This window comes from Motacilla alba, chromosome 1 (genome assembly GCF_015832195.1).
Source record: "Motacilla alba alba isolate MOTALB_02 chromosome 1, Motacilla_alba_V1.0_pri, whole genome shotgun sequence".
NCBI classification, from domain to species: Eukaryota; Metazoa; Chordata; class Aves; order Passeriformes; family Motacillidae; genus Motacilla; species Motacilla alba.
The window spans coordinates 109,585,666-109,603,388 of NC_052016.1; the positions used below are offsets into that span (position 1 = coordinate 109,585,666).

Consider the following 17,723-nt stretch of genomic DNA (forward strand, 5'->3'; position numbering starts at 1 on the left):
ACTGTTCTCTGAACGGAGACATGGGAAAGAAGCTTCTTGTGTAAGCTGTTTTTCCAGCACCAAAGAAAAAAAAGGCCATAGGAATGATATCAAGCTGCCTAGATTGAACTGTGAAGGGAGCTTTAGCAGAGGACAGAAACAAGGTGACCAAGGGTACTCGCAAAGGCAATACAGCCCAGCCTATGAGTAGAAACCTAAGGGTGTGAAGCTGGTGCACTAAGAAGAAATTAATAGTTAAGTAAGAAATTTCCTTAAAATATACAGTTTAGGTTAAGCCAGACATGAACCTGGGAGCAATGAAGACTGGAAGGAACCTCTAGGCAAACCACAGCCGATTCTGACAGGAACAGCTCCATCTCTGACCCACAGCTGCAGTCTGTGCTATACTGAGAACTGTAGGCTCCCCACAGCAGCAGCGTGTGCGTTTCCCCTTGCCACTGACCACGCGCTCACATTTCACATACAAAGATCAGATTGGCAAGTACAGTTCCCATAATACCCAAATCTTCAGTACATATTTTCTGCTAATTAATCACTAACCTTCCTGCTAGTACAACTGAAAGGACAGACACCATCTGCACTTGGATCTCAAGCACTTTGAGAGCTTTTAACCATTTTCAGAGCTGCTTAGCCTGCTAAATACAACGAGGAAACCAACAAACTCAGGAGTGATTTATAAGCCTTATTCTGAAACATTACACCATTTATGTTCCTTCACAATTAAACCTTACAGACATACAAAGACAGTAAATCGAAACGTTTAAGATCAGTTGAGCAAGAATGCTGTACTGGTAGTATCTTTTCCTCAATACTTACCAAGTTTTTACAACAAATAGTTAAAATCCATGAAATAATTATTTAATACTAAGAAAATATTCTTCCTAGGCAGGGTACCTGATCCCTGTAAGGAAAATAGACACTATAATGAAAGAAGAAGTAAAAGAGAAGACATTTTCACAAAAGCTCTGGATGTTTAAATCTCCTTAAAAATACATATAAAGCAAAGAGGCCACTCTGTATTTAAAGCCATTTTGTTTTTATCTATTGGGGTAGTCACTTTACATCATACCAAAAAGACTGTATAAGGAATACAAGTGTCAAGAATCAGATCTTTATGGCACAGAAGGAATTTTTCCATTAACCTGCTTTCAGAGCTGTTAAATACATTATTAAAGACAAAGACACTAAGGCTACCACAAAATAATATTTGCATGATGATGTTAGTCTTTATTCAGTTTCTCAACTGACTCCTCCAGTCTGAAGGTGGACAAGAATCCTTCCAGTAGTCTGTTTCATTGATTTATTCTGGATGAAAAGATTCTTTCTACTTTTGACACAAACTTATTTTCTTATTTATATTGTTACTCAAAGTTCACATAAGCTTTTATGTTGCACCTTACAATGTATGGAATTTCAGATTAAAATAAAACTCTACTCTTAACATAACCCTTTATATAATGTAAAAATATTCTACATGTTTAACATATCAAGAATGTTAAGCATTTACTTTGGGGAAAACCTATTTAATGCATTTTTCAGTAAAAACCCCACTGTGAAGGATTTGCATTTGTGTCTCCCTGTTCAGTCGGGTGCCACCCAATGTTCATTGTCTGCAGCTGCAGCTCGGCCACTGCACCAACTGCAGTTTCAAAAAAATTGCAAATTTGAGATGCTGCTCACTGCTCATCTTTACTCCTCTCCCACCCCTCCCTCCAGCATGGAAAATTGACATCTTTGAAACAATGAGTGTTTTTAATTATCAAAATCAGTATAAAAATAGCAGCATGCTACTAGACGTGAAAAGCAGATTCATCATGCATTGTGAGTTTAAATGCAGATTTCTGCCTTCCTCTTATATTATCAAAATCTTTCTTAAAGTTAACATCAAGGCAAGGGTATAAGGACAGACACTGCATAGTATGATTTGATACTAATCTGAACTGGGTTATTTGCCTTTAATCAAAATCCATGATAATTACAGGGTAAACCATTTTTATTTCAAAATACAAGTTTAACTGGAATTGTAGTGATGAAAGCAGAAGAGGGAAAAATGCAGTCTTTTACAGCCCATGTCACTGTATCTCACTTACATCCAGAGATAAAAGCTCTAATTGGTGAAGGGACAAAATATTTGTGGCATGTCATTGAACCTTTGTGGTAATCCAGCGTTATCCATTTCTAAAGAAATATAAATACTTTAAAACAAACATTGAAAATAAATCCTTTTGATGTAACAAACTACACTCTTTACTGAGAATTTTCAGTCTTCTTAAAAGTAAGGGACATCACCCAAGAAATAATCGAAGTATCAATGTAGAACAATCCTTGGAGGAAAAAAGTTGGAATGTAAACCTCTGTTCCAAATTAGATCTGAAAAGCAAAAACACCACACCATGTATTTCATCCAAGTCTATTTTTCATCAAGCAACTCTTTTAAAAGTTATTTTTACAGTTCAACAGGAGACTTCCCGAACAATTACTCCCTGCTTTTGTCCCCACCAGCCCTGTGACAATACTGTGGTCATGCAGGTGAGCAATTCTGCATAACCACAGTATCTGCAATACAATTATACATCACTAGAACAGCTATAAATTAGCCCATGATTCTCAAAACTGAAAATAAAACCAAATTTGAGAGTCGCTTCCCTAAGTAGTGACTTTCTAATTGTCCTTCTGATACAAAAAACAAAGGAAAGGCTCCACTAAGTTCCTCCGGTTACCAATGACCTTGGAAACTGCACTTCATTCCAGATATATAATGGTGATCCTCAGAGATGTTACTCACATCTTTTCTTTACATCTTTTACTTTCTTAAAGCATGAGACTAATATTTTATTGAAGAGCTGACAAAAGCTGAAAAACAATCATAGCTGCTCACTTAACCCCACACATAGCTCCATTAGTTTGCAAATTTGTCCTACAGCTACTTATCTCTTTGATGTCTTACAACAGCCTCATTATTAAAAGCATGCAGTACTAGTTTTTCTAGCTCCAATGAGCTAAATCTTCAGTAAGCTCAACCACTGACAGGCCCAAAGTGAAATTTTCAAAAGTCCGAAGAAAAATTCCACAGCATTTTGGTATTTTTAAAATACTTGATCTAATGAATCATATATTGATAACCTCAAAAAAGTCAGAATAATAGAAGCATTTAAAAAGAATTAGTCATATGATCAACTCAGAGAGAGGACTAAAAAGATGAAGAATTAAAGCATAATAGTATTCTTAGAACAGTCTATCCAATTAAGTTAACTCACTGGCTCAGTAAGTTACTTATCCTCTCAGCCAGCTGACCCTGCACACATTCATCTCTCAGCTGTAAATTAAAGTGCATCAACTCAGAAAACATTGCACAGCAGATACTACTTCTGCAATTTACTACAAAATTTGAATTGTAAAAATTTTACTACTATAATTTCAGAGTGTGCATGACCAATTACTATAGTTTAGTGGTAAGCAGTAACACAAGTGACTGTGACAGTCAAGATTATGGTTAACTTTAGAAAATTTACTAGGATGCAGCTTTTTGGAGTTTTTATGTAAACAAAAATAAGAGACTTAAAACCTTTGTTCTTTAAAAACCAAATTCCTTAATTATTGCTGCAGTTCTGGTGGGACAGCAAGGCTGTTAAACCTAGAGGAACTGGGGAGTGTCAAACAACTTAGGCACCTTCAGACTGCTCTCCACAAGTGTTTTAGCAGTGTGACACCAAGTGTACCATGGGTTTAGAGGCCAGCACAAGAATGACTGCAGGACAGGAGAGAGGACAGAAAACTGGCACATGAATGCACCACACCACTTCCTGAGACAGTCCCTGAGAAACAAAGCTATCCTGAACATCCATGTATTCCTTGCTTGTAGAACAACAGCTTACTGCCAAAGATGAGAGCTTCAAGCATATGATAAAATACACATTTACTACTTACATCATCAATATCTTCATCATCATCTCCAATATCATCAAACTGGATTTCATCATCATCTCCAGGACCAAATGTGTCTGTTTCATTGATTTTAGCTATGAAGGAATTTAGAGAAGTTAAGGAGTGCACTCACACTGTGCCAAGACAGACTGAGTATTCTTATCCACATGAACTTCCAATTTGAAGTGAAAAGATTCTTACCATGTTCTGGAAGCTCCCCATACGCTTTCAGGCTTCTGGCTTCATCTGCATTGTATTTTAGAATAACATCAGCCTTGTTATCCTAAATAAGAATTTATTAGAATGCATTAGTCATCTATGAAAGAAAAATAAAACTATTAACCTCAGCAGACTGCATTACTTACAACAACTATATTATTTACAGTGGATTAACACCTATAATATTTATAGAAGAACATGTTGTTCTTCCTTCCCCTCCAGTTCCTTTAAATGTGAAGTAAACACATTGGAGTATCTTCATTTCTTCTGAGTGATATCTTAATCATCTCCAATTACAAGCAATTTATAGATTCATAGAATGGTTTGGATTGGAAGGGACCTTAAAGACCATCTACTTCCAACCCCCTGCCATGGGCAGGGACACCTTCCACTAGACCAGGGCACTCAATCTGGCATTGAACCCTGCCAGAGATGGGGCAGCCACAACTTCCCTGGGCAACAAGACAAAAGAGAATTTGAGACAAATGAGAAATGTTGAGAATTCAACAACTTGACAAGTTCAGTTTCATGCCTTTGAAATTAACCTTTCTTCAGACAATACACAATAGGGAGGTGTTGATGGTCAATCAGGAATCACAGAATGACTGGGTTGGAGGAGATCTTTAAGATCATGGAGGCCAACCCAGCCCTAACACCTCAACCAAATTATGGCACCCAGTGCCACATCCAGTTTTTTTTTTTTAGAAACACATCCAGGGATGGTGACTCCACCACCTCCCTGGGCAGGCCATTCCAGTACTTTATCACTCTTTCCATAAAGAACTTCTTCCTAATATCCAACCTATATTTCCCTTGGCAAAGTCAAAACTGAAAAATTCCTAGTTTCAAGTACTTTATTATATACAGTAAGTGCCAGTATCTTAAATATTTTACAAACCTAATGCACATTTCAGAAACAGAATTTATCTTCAAAAACTGCTGACAACATTAACTTTCATGAAAGACATTCACCTAACGAAAACCTGACAACTGTTTCCCATTACTGTTTGTATTATGTAAAGTTATGCCATTCCATTTTTGGAAATTTTAGTACAAACTAATTACTGATTAATTTCCCTCCTAAAGTAAAAGCCTAAACACCAAGGACACAAAATTTTGATTACCAATAATTCTAATTATCACAATAAAATGTTTGGTACTTGACTCCATCCTTTTGTACCACAGGATGCAAACACCAAAGAGCTACATCTGGGAAAAAACAGGTCAAGCTTGATGACAATAAGCACCTTCACTCCCAAAGTCTCAGGGTGCAATTTGGAAGAACAAGTCAAACCAGAATTTGTCTACTCATTACAATCTTCCTGTAGTACAAGGAAACTAAAAATCATGATTTAGCATAACTAAATACAAATGCAAAGTTAGACAGAAATTTCCTCACAACACCTGCTGCAATTTAACAGTAAATAAAGCTACTTGTAAGATACTCCTTACAGTGGCATATCATACTGAATTTTTACCTGGTAGTCTCTTAAGCCAATCAATATAATATCAGAAGTATTTATCCAGACCTGAAGGAGAAAACATGTGTTACAAAAATTCAACTTCTGTTGTATAACACAAGAACCAAACTGCAAATTTAGATTTACAGAGAGACATAAATCTTCCGCTACAGCCACCACCTTCATTTTCTAACCAGTATGCTAGAAATATCCAATTTAATGTTCTAATAGCAAATCCAAGGTCATAAATACTCATAATTATTTTGACATGTTATGGCACCATTACAGGGTAATCAAAGTTTCTTGAAGAGCTTCTATCCAGCAGGGTGTTTACTAAGCCTTAACATCTGAGAAAACAGAAAGAATGCATCAAGGCACCAGTCATGAACTCTGAACTGAGCTCCTCAAGGGCAAAAATTAAAGAAAAACTTAATGAAGGGGGTGACAGACAAGAACAGTGAAGAGCACAATAAAATGAACTGAGTTGTTTCTAGAAACTATGTTAACCAGAAATCTGCAGAGGAGGATATGCTTTTAAATGCACAGGGTGGTTCTATGTGGGTTCTATCCCACATCCGCTTGATTTTTAAGGGATTGAACTAATTTCAGTTAGAATTTCCTTTCTTTTAAACATAAGGAACAGATAAGTGAAACTTTTTGTAGCAAGAAATTAATTCTGCAGTACTTAGTGTTTATTTATGCACATTCTCCACTACCTTCAACAGTTTCCTACAGGCAGCTATAGCACTGCTTACACTGATCCCAAGACACGTGCATCCAGTGCTGTCTCAAAAATGGAACAATCCAGAATGAAGACAGTAAATGCCTGCTTTCACTGGAAACAAGACTGAGGGACCTCCTCCTTACCATACATCTTCCTGTCCTCTGCTGGTGTAACACCTAACAAGGGCCAGAGGGGACACCATCTGAAGATGGCAAAGTTAGGAATGCAAACACTTACACCTGACATCCCTGAAGGTACAAACCTTTGCAGACTAGCTTCCAACAGAAATATTTTGGGAACTGATGAAGTGGACAATGAAACAATGGCATTGGAGGTGTATTTTCTAAATAGTCACCAAGCTCCCCACCTGCAATTAGGGAGATTTTTATAATTTTATATGTGTATAATTTTCTAGAATTTGAAAAACTTGTATTTCATAAGCAGCAGAAAAAACCTTCCCCTAAAATATGCACGTGGAAAGGCAGCCCTTCAACTGTGAGCTTCCCCCAAGAGCCAAAGACTGCCAATTCTTGTGCCAGCAATGGAAACAGAAGGACAGACTAGTTTACCATCAAAAAAAAGTAGTTTAAAATAGTAAGTGCCGTAGAAATATTTGTTTTTGTAACAAGCTACATATGTAAATTTTTACAATTACGTATCATGCATAATGTCACTGTTTCCTATGGCAATGCTTCAGAATTACCTTTTTTCTTAGCTTTCCTCTAATATGACATAACCTCTTCACACCATCAAAACATAATGCCTCCAGTCTTCCATTGCCTAACATCTTGATCACCTGGGCATATTCTGAAAGAGATGGTAACATACAGAAACACAGAATCATTTAGGCTGGAAAAGATCTTTAGCATCAACAAGTACAATTACTAACCCAGCAAGGTGAAGTCCACCGCTAAGTCATGTCCCAAAGTGCCACAGAGCAAAACTTCTGAACAAATCCAGCTTCAAGACACAACCAATAACTTTTCCACTGTAACCCAAATCTGCTGTAATATTTTATCTAACATGAACTGCTGACAGGAGCTTCAAGCATCCACACAGGCTGCTGAATGTATCACAGTTTTGTATCACTGTTGATGTTAACATTTTCAAATACTGCTCCTCCTTGGTTGCATTCACCCTTTTGTTCCCTCTCAAATGTTGGCTACAGAAAATCTCAGAGCTATTGAGTCACACTCAGAGTATGAAAGTACATGACAACATCTCAGCACCTGTCTTAAAGAACAACAGCTCAGTGCTGTCACTGAAGCAGGAGAGAGCTGCATGCCCTGTGTAGCCACCCACTGAGACTCTGAATCCCTCTTGCAAAGGCTCTGTGGACAACACCCCTCTGTCCTTGAAAGGACATAACCCTTATCAGACAGTCTGGAAGGCAAACAGCAGACTTCAGCTGGGGACTATGAAGCACCTCTCTAACCCTACCCTCTATCTCTTCACTTTGTATTTAATCTTCTCCCTCACCGAGCTACCAAAAATCACATACTGGAGAACTTCACACAAATCAGACAGTCCAATGAACCACAAGACTGTTCATAACTGAGAATAATGTTTCATTAAATAGATTTTACTTGGGAGATTTAGAAGATCTTAAGTTTCAGACATACATAAAAATATCCTTTTCTGCTTACAACCGACAAAAAAACCCCAGAAATTTGTTCAGTGGCACTTCTACAGGGATTTAAATCAGCACCCTTCCCACATTTCGAACAAACCAACTGATTAACTGGTTACTAGGAGAGCACTCTCATTATGTGAGCAACCACCAGAGTGACACACAAGACAGGGCGAGCTGAAAGGGAGGTGAGCTCACTGTCACCAAAGGCAGGGCAGATGGGAATCCCAGTCATCCCCCATGAACTCTCTTGTGCCTTACTCCATCTGACAGCATCCCACTGACTGCTCCTGTTTGAATAACTGCTAGACTTCAGCCCAGGAGCCAAGTGAACCAAACCATCAGGGGACAGAACAGTGAGATGAGCTGCTCTGCCACATCAGTGACTTTGGGGAGCTCAGTGAAGGGTCCAAGCGAGGACAGAGTCAATACAGAATAGAAAGTGGGACTGCACATCCCAGGGACAATTACTGGCAAAACTGAACCACCATCTGATAAGCCAGCTGCTCACAGGCCCTCACACAAAGCTATCAAGAGGTTTCTAGAAAATGTTTAAGTGCTGTTTTGCACAGAGCATGCACTAAGGTCAAGAAGAGGAAAACATCATTCTTAAGCAGTGAAGATATTGAAAATTCCCCTTCTGCTACTGTCTTTCTCTTACATTCAATGTGTCATTTGGAATTCAAATACAACCTCAATAAGAATACCTCTCTCTCTCACTTACAGCATGCGCCTGAAAACAATGACATTGCCATAATATAGTTACAAACTCACCTTGCCCATCTTCTTTGAAGACCAGTTCTCTTTTTTCTGATTCATTCTCATTCTTACCTCGTCGCCTGTTTTTACCTCCTTTGCCTAAATTAAGTGGGAGAGGTAAAAAGCAGCTGTTACTGTCTCTAGATACAATGAGGGAATAAAGTCAGACTTATGGAGATTTTTATGCTTGTACTCTATATGGCTATTTAAAGTATCCCACCCAGATCTAGGGTTTTTTGCTTACATTTAAGTCTAAATTTTTAGCTGGGTAGTAACGAAGTAATTAAACATTAGACTCTCCGCTGTTTAAGCTGTCCTGGTTGCTCTGGAGTGACAACAGCCTTTAAAATGATTTTCACAAGATGGCCATTTTCAGTTTCTGCGATCCCTGCTACATAATACCTCAAAAATAACAGTGGGATAGCCTGATGCACGTAATCTCCATGAGCAGATGAATAACTTCAGTTACTGCGCCGCTGAAATCCCAGAAATACTCAGGAGGAAGCTTACCCTCCAAGCGAAGCTGCCCTTTTCAAAAGGCACACACGTGGCAACAGGATTAAATGCTCTTCACGGAGAGCACACGACCAGCTCATACTTGCCCCCGCTGTTAAAATCTGCCGCTCCCTTCCCCTCATGGTTTCTGCGTTTCTTTCCGGAGTAAGAAAGCAGGGAAGCGGCAGCAGCGCTGCCCAGCGAGGGCACGGAGGAGCCCGGCCGCCTCCTCGGCAGGGCCGCTCCTGACAAGCGAGCCGCGGGCAGGGCCTCCCGCTCCCGGCCGGGCCTCGGCGGCCTCCGACGCGCGCCCGGCAGGCGGAACCGGCCCGGGGACCCGCCAGGCCGGCGGGAGGGCCCCTCCGCCCGCAGGCTCCGGGCTCCGGCGGCGCCCACGTGAGGGGCCCCCGGGCCTGCCCTGCGCGACCGCGCCCGGCCCCGGCCGCGCCGCCGCGGGCCCGGCGAATGGAAAGGGCGACTCACCTTTATTCTTAGGCATGGCACCGAACGCTCCGCCGCGGAGGGGCTGCGGGAGGGGCGGCGGGAGGGGCTCCGGGCGGGGGCGGCGGTTCGGGCTCGGCGGCGGCTCCGGGCGGGACCAGCGGCGGGGCCGGGGCTGCGCGGGCTCGTGCGCTGCGCTCCGGCTGCGCCGACCCGGCCACAGCTCCCCCACGCGGCCCGGCGGACTCCGGCGGCGCAGGACGCGCCCAGGGCCCGCTCCCCGGGAAGGGCCCCGGGAACTGCCCCGGGAACGGCCCCGCCTGGGCACTGCCCGGCGTTCTGTGGTGGAGGGCAAGGAAAAGGAGGAGGAGGAGCGGGCAGCGCACACCCAGGCAGCCCCGGGACACCGCGCAGCGCTGGCGGGGAGCGGTGTTAGGGATAACTCCTTCCAGGACCTGCAGTACCTGCCGGGAAAGATGGGGCAAGGCTATTTCCAGGCGTTCGTAGTGACGGAACGAGGAGGAGCGGGTTCAAATTGAGAGAGAGTAGGTTTAGATGAGAAATTCTTTACTGATCTGGAAATGCGGGTGGTGCGGCACTGGCACAAGCTGCCCAGAGGCTGTGGATGCCCCATCTCCGGAGGCGCTCAGGACAAGGCTGGATGAGGCCCCGAGCAAGCTGCTCCAGCTGGAGGCGTCCCTGCCACGGCAGGGGGTTGGAATCGGGTGATTTTCAAGCTCCATTCCAACCCAAACTATGCCATGACTCTGTAAATCAGAGGGCACGAAGCTGAGGAAGGCTGACAGCAGGAGCTGTGGTATACCAGCCCCCCTATCTGCCTTTGCAGCTTCTGGAGGTTTACAAATTACCCAGTTTACTTGTAATTAAATTTAAAAAAATGTTTTTAGACAGGCAGCATAAACAAAGGGCCACAGCTATGCACACCTCTGATCCCAGGCATGAATTTCACTGAGGAAATCACAGCACCCTTGCTCCATATCCATTACCAAACCTGTCCAGGTTACCTGATGCCTTTTTTCTAGTACACTTAGCAAAACCTCTGGTAAAATTCCTCACAAATCCTCTATCACAATTACTGTAATGCTTTGTACACTATGCAACCTTTGAAAATCGCTCATCTTTTCCAGGTTGCAAGGTTAAAAAGAATCACAGCTGTCAGCTTCCAAGTTGTATGGGCTGCTAAAACATAGGCCTGTTGTTTATGGAGTGCTTGTGCATATCCTGTTATGTTTCAAATGTTTATAAAGTGCATTAATTATCCAACATGTCCATATTTTCAGTGTCCAGAGCAATGCAGGCATTGCAAGTGTTATTTAGCAGCCTCCTATTAAGTGGTACTTTAGAGTTGACAGGAATCTGACGGGGCATTAAAATACAGTATCCTTGCACTGTGGTCTTGTTGTGTGTTATATTGGGTCTCTAAGAACAGGCTGAACAGGAGTTTTTCCTTTGTCTCCATGTTTTCCTTCCCCAACATGATGCAATGTTGGGACACTTGCTTTTTACAATCCCTTTCTGGCTGGCAAAGCACACTTAGTATGCTGTGGAGGTAGTTCAGAGTTAGTGATGAACAAGCAATGACTTTTGTAACTGGTCAAAACAAATGATTACACAAAACAATCCTTTAAGATGTTTGAAAGTTTATTAATAGTAGAAATTTCAATTTCTTTTGAAGACTACAAAACCTGCCATTAGACAGGAAAACAAGCAATGATACTTTCCAAAACTGTTCATAGTTACATCTGGAACAGTTTTAATTACACATTTATAGCATGATTGGAACATCTCTTAGATCAACATCTCTTAGATCAGACTCTGAATAAAACAATCATTTAAAGTATTCAGTACAATTATTTTTTTTTAAACTAGCATTTCAGTTCTATGACAGCAGTGCCAAGCATCTAACAGATGCTATTGTAATGGTCTAGAACAAGGTACAATACCACTGATTTCCTGGAACAGTACCTTAGACTCACTTACATGCCATGCTGAGAAAACTAGTATAAAGTATGATTGTATAGAATCGTAGAAAAATATTTTATCTGTGATTTTGTAATTTTTTAAAAATTGTTTAAGTAGACTTCCCCCCCGAACTAGGTTGCAAAATAATTACATCCCTCATAAGTACACCTTCCCTTTGATTAGGTCAAGAGTATCAAGATAAAGCTAATCATTTACATCATTTTCATAAGTGAAAATTCATCTATTAACCATTGCTGCTTAGTAAGGGCCAGCACACTTTGAATCCTTTCCTTCCAGTAATAGAAAAGCACAGCTTTAGTTGGTAACACCACATTTACAAAAGCAAAACACACACACACACACACACACAAATCCCAGACACGTAAATCTCTTTTTTTATGGCCTTGTCTCTTCAGAAAAAAGTTTTAACTATTTTCTTGAGTAAAACTTAAAAGGAGTTTTTCAATGTTATAGTGATTATGAACACAGAACTTTGCCATTACTGGACATAGATGGCATTTAATGGGTATTGCAACTTCACTCTTCCCTCTGTTCCCTCATGTTCTCATGCACAGTAAATGGTAATTTCACACTAAAAAAATTAAAAACAAACCATGGTCAACACATTGGAAAATTCACCTGTATCTGCATTCTCTTTTTTTATCCTCTATGACTCTCTGAGTCGCTTGCTATGCTTTGCAGACCAAGCAGCAGTCCAGCAAGGCAGGTACACAGTGTGTCATAAACTCACATTCAAACAGAAAAGTGCTGACACTCAGAGAAGCATTATGTGGATTTCTTTACAGATTATAACAACTGCAGCTATAAAAACATTAAAAAAAAAGTGGAAGTCATGAACATGGATCCAAACCAGGAAGTAAGGTACATAAACCATGCCTGGCTGTAAAATACACCTCCCTGATTAGGCAGGCCCTTTATACCTTGGTTTAGAAAGTAACTTAAAAAAATAGTGGATCTAGACTTTAACACATTCAGCTTAGGGCGTGCTAAATTTTCCTGTTTTGCTACAATTTAAAATGTTCATCCTCTGCTGATATATATACATGACTTCATAGCAACATTTGTAAAGTCTAGACTAAATTAACAGCTCACTTGAGAGTGTAGATACATAAAATGCAGGAGCTGACTTTGCTTCACTATTTGGCTAATGAGCTTGAGGACCACAAATAAGGCTACAATGAAACTACTGGAAGGATTTTTATATTATTTTAATATGGATATTGCCAATAGTGAGGCAGCTTAACACTTCCTCTTTTTGGTCTGTTCTTTGCCAGGTACCTATATACACACACTGAACAGAGTAGAAACTCCTTCCTGAAGTGAAATGTAATTACTGACACACTGGCAAGTACTGTCATCCTTTTATTTCAACAGCATTTAAATAATTTGGTTGACTAGATATGACAATCCTCTAATTAACACCTTAAAAGTCACCAGAAAGTACAGTTTCCAGATTTTGAGAAGACTGATTTAAAATTGCTCACAGAGCTGAAAAATACTTTTTTTTTTTTTGAGAAGTAAGGTTTTACTAAATTCTCTGGAACTGCTGATGCTGTCAAAAAAATAAAATAAAAAAAGAGATGGCCTTTTTCTGCCTCTACTTAAAAATGTTTCTCGAAGGAAGGGTAGATGAAACTGTACAGCTAAAGGGAACTTCAATGTTAGAGCACCAAGTAAGGGAAAAATACTGTTTGCTTGGAAGAGCTGTGTTTTCAAATTTCTGAGAGCCAGGCTAATTTAAGAAACCTTGTTTATAAAACCAAATTCTCCACAATTATATAATGGATTAAATATTTAGCAAAATTTTAAGGGCAATAAAAGTGGGCTCCTTTGCAGACATAGCAAAGGAAGCTTCCCCAAGGAACTCAAAAATTCTGGCATAAGAAACACTCCCATCCAGAGCAAATCTGTGGTGTCATGAAGATGATTGTTCCTTTCAACAAACCACTGGTGATTTCAGGGAAATAAGCCAATTAATCACCGTAAAAAAAAGTTAATATCACTAAGCCAAGAAAATACCTTCTTATGCAAAACACAGAATTGCATTGTTCACCAACAGCCATTCACCCAGGTCCGTATTTTATTAAAACTACAATTCCCAATAGTCATTTCATATCTGGAAGGACTTTACATAGCCTGTAATTTTGGTGGAATGGAACACTCACTGTATTCAAACACATTCCAGTGCCCCTTCTCATTTGGGAAATTTCATCTTTTCAAGACAAGCCATCAAGATGGGCCTTTAATTACTTTAGATGCCAAGAGGCCAAGAATATTAAAAGTTTATACCAGTATTTAAAGTGAGTCTTCCACCCTCGTTACCTACTCACCTCCATCTGTGGAAAAGTGAGAATGTTTCCTCTGAATGGCTTCATCTTACCTGTCTGGGGTGACACTATTTTCATGGTAAATTACAATGACCCTTTTCTAACCAAACAGATCTTTATGTCCTGCCCCTCATTTTGCTTTTGAATTCAATTAAAATTATCAGAAATTAACTGACAGAGCATTAGATCCATCAGTTTTGCAACTGCAATGGATGCAGTTTAAATCTATTCTTTGCAGGCTGCTGCTTATTAGCAACCAATAGGTTTTGCTTTATCTTCAAATGTTGCTTTTCTTGTATAATGTCAACATTCATTCACTGAACAATTCCTTTGGAGCTTAAACAAAAGTCATAGAATACAGATAAAATATTAACAATGGATTATAAGAATAAACCATATAGAAATGTCCTCTATCAGAAAGTATTTAGCAGTAATTCCTGAGTCCAGAGATTAGATGGGAGAGACTAAAAGGGAGGGGAGGGGTAACAAAGACAGTGAGATATGGAGCAAGTTATCTTTTCTCTGGTTACATTACCTATAGGATATATAGTATGGTGAGAGATTCACTGTTTAAATTTTATAACATGACATGTGGCATCAAAAACACAGAAATGTAGAAAAGACATAGGCAAGGAAAACTACTTATCCATAGTATTACATTCAATAGCTGTTTAACAGTCAGGCTTCTTTTAGAGCTGTCCAACAATACTGATTATCCAGGTGAACTGTTTAATCAGACTTACTTGTCATAATGATTAACAATATCTAAGTAAAACAAGGCATGTATACATTAAAGAAAACAGCACGGAAATGTACTGCTTGTGAACTGTTTACAAAAACATACAAAATGTTAGATGGCACAATGTATAGTGCTAATATAAACAGATAGTTTAAGCTAAGTGCTTAACATAAACTGTCCATCTCGACCTGTAACAAAGAATATTTTAGGGGACAAAAAAAATATTCCTTATAAAAATAATGCTATGTGGTGCAGAGTGCTTTATTCAGTGTATTTTTGACAGAGGTGGCATTTGTAATTCTTCTGGTTTACTCAGTCGCGAACACGGTAATTTTCATTGTCTCCACTTGTCACTCCATTTGCAGCTCCAGTAAGATCAGTAACTTGCCATCAACAGTTTAAAGCGAGAGGAGATGAAAGCAGCAGCAGCAGCAGGAGCAGCAGCATTATAGGTACCAGCTGGGACAGAGTGTGCTTGCAGGTATCTGTCAGATATGTGCTACCTGTCGCCATGATTTGTGCTATCATCTTATGTCACGGTACCAAGTGTCTGGTTGAGGTCATTTCACAGGGCTGTTGAGGTAATTTTTTTAATACCTCTCCTCTGAGCAAGAGTAGAACGGCCAACTGGCTCCAAAACCGGTGACTGATTACGATTCAAAGCGGAGTAAGTTGCTGCCATTGCACCCTGTGGGGTAGAGGGGAAGAGAACAGTAAGAGAACGTTGTGACTGATGCACACACTACAGCAGTGCTAAATGCCAGAAACTCTGAACAGGTTTCAACATTCAGTCTATTTTCATCTACAAAACAGAAACATACCACTGCATTACTCAAGTCCTAGCAGTGTTAGGAGTGAGTGTTTTTTAGGGTAATAAATAGTTTTACATTGCTTAGAGTCAAACCCAGAAGGTATAAGCTAGGCTGCCAAATTAAGTTCTATCACTATGTTGTGTGAAAGAGCTGGGGAATGAAATACCATTGGTAGACTCTGCCTATCACTTACATAACCATTTCAGTTTCCAACAAAATATTTAAAAATCACCCACATTATTCAGCACATAAAATTAATTTAAAAAAATGTAGATAGTTGTGAGCTGTGGGATAGAACTCCCCCACTCCCCACTTGTATTTTGGATGCTAGAACTTTCTAACAGCTGACTCAGAGAGAGTGTTAATTATATTCTTCAGATCCCTTTTATGTTGCACAAGAGATTCTTGAAAGTAGGACTGAAAACAAGGTTGAATACAAAGAAGTAGAATTCAATTATTTTTTTATTTTCCTCTGCTTGTTCAAAGTGAAGAAGTTCCAGGTTGTTTCAGCCAGAGTGCAGAAGTGCAATACCATAGTAATTAACACTGCCCTTCTGACTTCAGCTTTTACTGTGATCACAAAGTATTCTGTTTTCCTTCAGTTACTGGCAAGTACCCTCCTGTGAAACTGTAAAGTTAGCAAATAATTTTACAGCTCCCCTATAGTCACCTGACATTTTTCACTCGGAGAAGAATGATTTAGGTTGGTTTCTAAAAGCACTTAAGCCTTCCAGTGTAAGTAAGCCAAATAGATTTCAAACACAAGAAAATTAAATTATTTTTCAAATGTATTAGATTTATCACCTGTAAGTGGTTTCACATTAAATCTTATTATATATTCCAAGTTCATTTTATGACTTAGTGCAACATCCAGTCCTAACAACTTTTTCACAGTATTTAGAAGACACACATGCTACCCCATATCTTAAAAACAAAACCCCTTTTGTTTACACTAATTTTGGCTAGACAGCAAGCTGAAAAAATATCTACTTACCTTCACTAAATGGGGAGCATCCTGCCTGTTCAGCTGGTATTGAGGCAACTGGTCACAGTGAACTATCCAGGGGTGACTGAGAACTTGAGCTGCAGTCAGTCTTTGATGAGGGTCAACATGAAGCATTTTTGAAACAAGGTCCTGTCAACAAAGGCCAATGGAAATAACAGCAGAACTTCAACTTTAAAACAGATTATAAGTTCAAAACTATAAAATATTCTAGAGGTATAAAAATATGTTCATTATGTCAGTTTAAAACAAATGAAAAACCACTCAGCAATGCTAAAAGTGTAACACAAAAGGAAGGTGTGCAATTAAACACAGAAAATTTTAGCATTTTAAGCATCCATTTAGAAGGATATTGCACACTGAAGTTCAGAGTCTATTTGCTGTCAAAAACAGAATTCTCAAAAATGTAATACCTCATTGGTTTTCATTATCATGATTTAGACTACCTGTATGATTTTTGAATGTCATGCTTCCACATGAAGTTTTATCAAAGCACTTCTCACCATGGATAAATGTGTGTGGGAATACTGATAGAACACACTATATTCTATATTTCTAAGGACAGCTGTTAACTACTACAGTGTAAGTCACACCTGTTCCTTCCTCCTACATGCAAGTGACTGCTGAAACATGAACAGATCAAAAACAGGAAACAAAATTCTAGGCACATAAGGGATTAGATTAGTATTTTTAATATAACAGTGGGTGGAACTTAGCCAATCATCTATGACATTACATACACAGTATAATCAACAATGTTAAATTGCAATCCACCCCTGATTCTCCAAGAGGAAAAGCAAATATACTTGCCTTAGCTGTGTCAGAAACACTGTTCCAATAACCACCACTGAGGGAGAACTTTCCACTTCCTATTCGGGCCAAAATCTCCTCTGGGGTGTCATCAGGACCATTTGCAAAAGGAGTGTAGCTATTTAACCAAACAAATTCAATGTTAGCTACTTCCATAACCCAGGTCTCAGCATTATAAATCTGATTGCAAGTTCAACATAATTATAGGCAACAAATTTAACAGTTTTAAAAGTTCTTTATTTTATGAACTTCTTAAAGTTCAAATTTAACAGTTTTAACTGTTCTTTAACAGTTGTAAAAAGAATTTATTCTAAACACGTGAAAATCCATGGCACTGACTATAGATCTGTTCTTATTGCATGTATTTCCTCTGTAT

General features: G+C 39.5%; 2 protein-coding genes across 3 annotated transcripts in view; both read right to left on the reverse strand.

Annotated features, from left to right (window-relative positions):
• Positions 1–1,015: 1,015 nt before the first annotated feature.
• EIF1AX (eukaryotic translation initiation factor 1A X-linked) lies at positions 1,016–9,852 on the reverse strand. Its single transcript, XM_038148799.1, has 7 exons — positions 9,695–9,852; positions 8,732–8,815; positions 7,031–7,134; positions 5,622–5,672; positions 4,126–4,207; positions 3,928–4,019; positions 1,016–2,370 (listed from the first exon to the last, which is right to left on the reverse strand). Exons 1-7 carry the CDS (start codon positions 9,708–9,710, stop codon positions 2,365–2,367), a joined length of 435 nt encoding a protein of 144 aa, XP_038004727.1. The 5' UTR covers positions 9,711–9,852; the 3' UTR covers positions 1,016–2,364.
• A 1,444-nt stretch (positions 9,853–11,296) lies between these two features.
• Positions 11,297–17,723, reverse strand: part of RPS6KA3 (ribosomal protein S6 kinase A3) — a 74,269-nt gene continuing 67,842 nt past the window's right edge. For both annotated transcript variants that reach the window (XM_038128621.1, XM_038128613.1), the window contains exons 20-22: positions 17,348–17,465; positions 16,529–16,669; positions 11,297–15,410 (exon numbers count right to left, since the gene is read on the reverse strand). In XM_038128621.1, the coding sequence (XP_037984549.1) occupies positions 15,288–15,410; positions 16,529–16,669; positions 17,348–17,465 (382 nt within the window). In that variant the 3' untranslated portion in view covers positions 11,297–15,287. The remainder of the gene's footprint in view (positions 15,411–16,528; positions 16,670–17,347; positions 17,466–17,723) is intronic.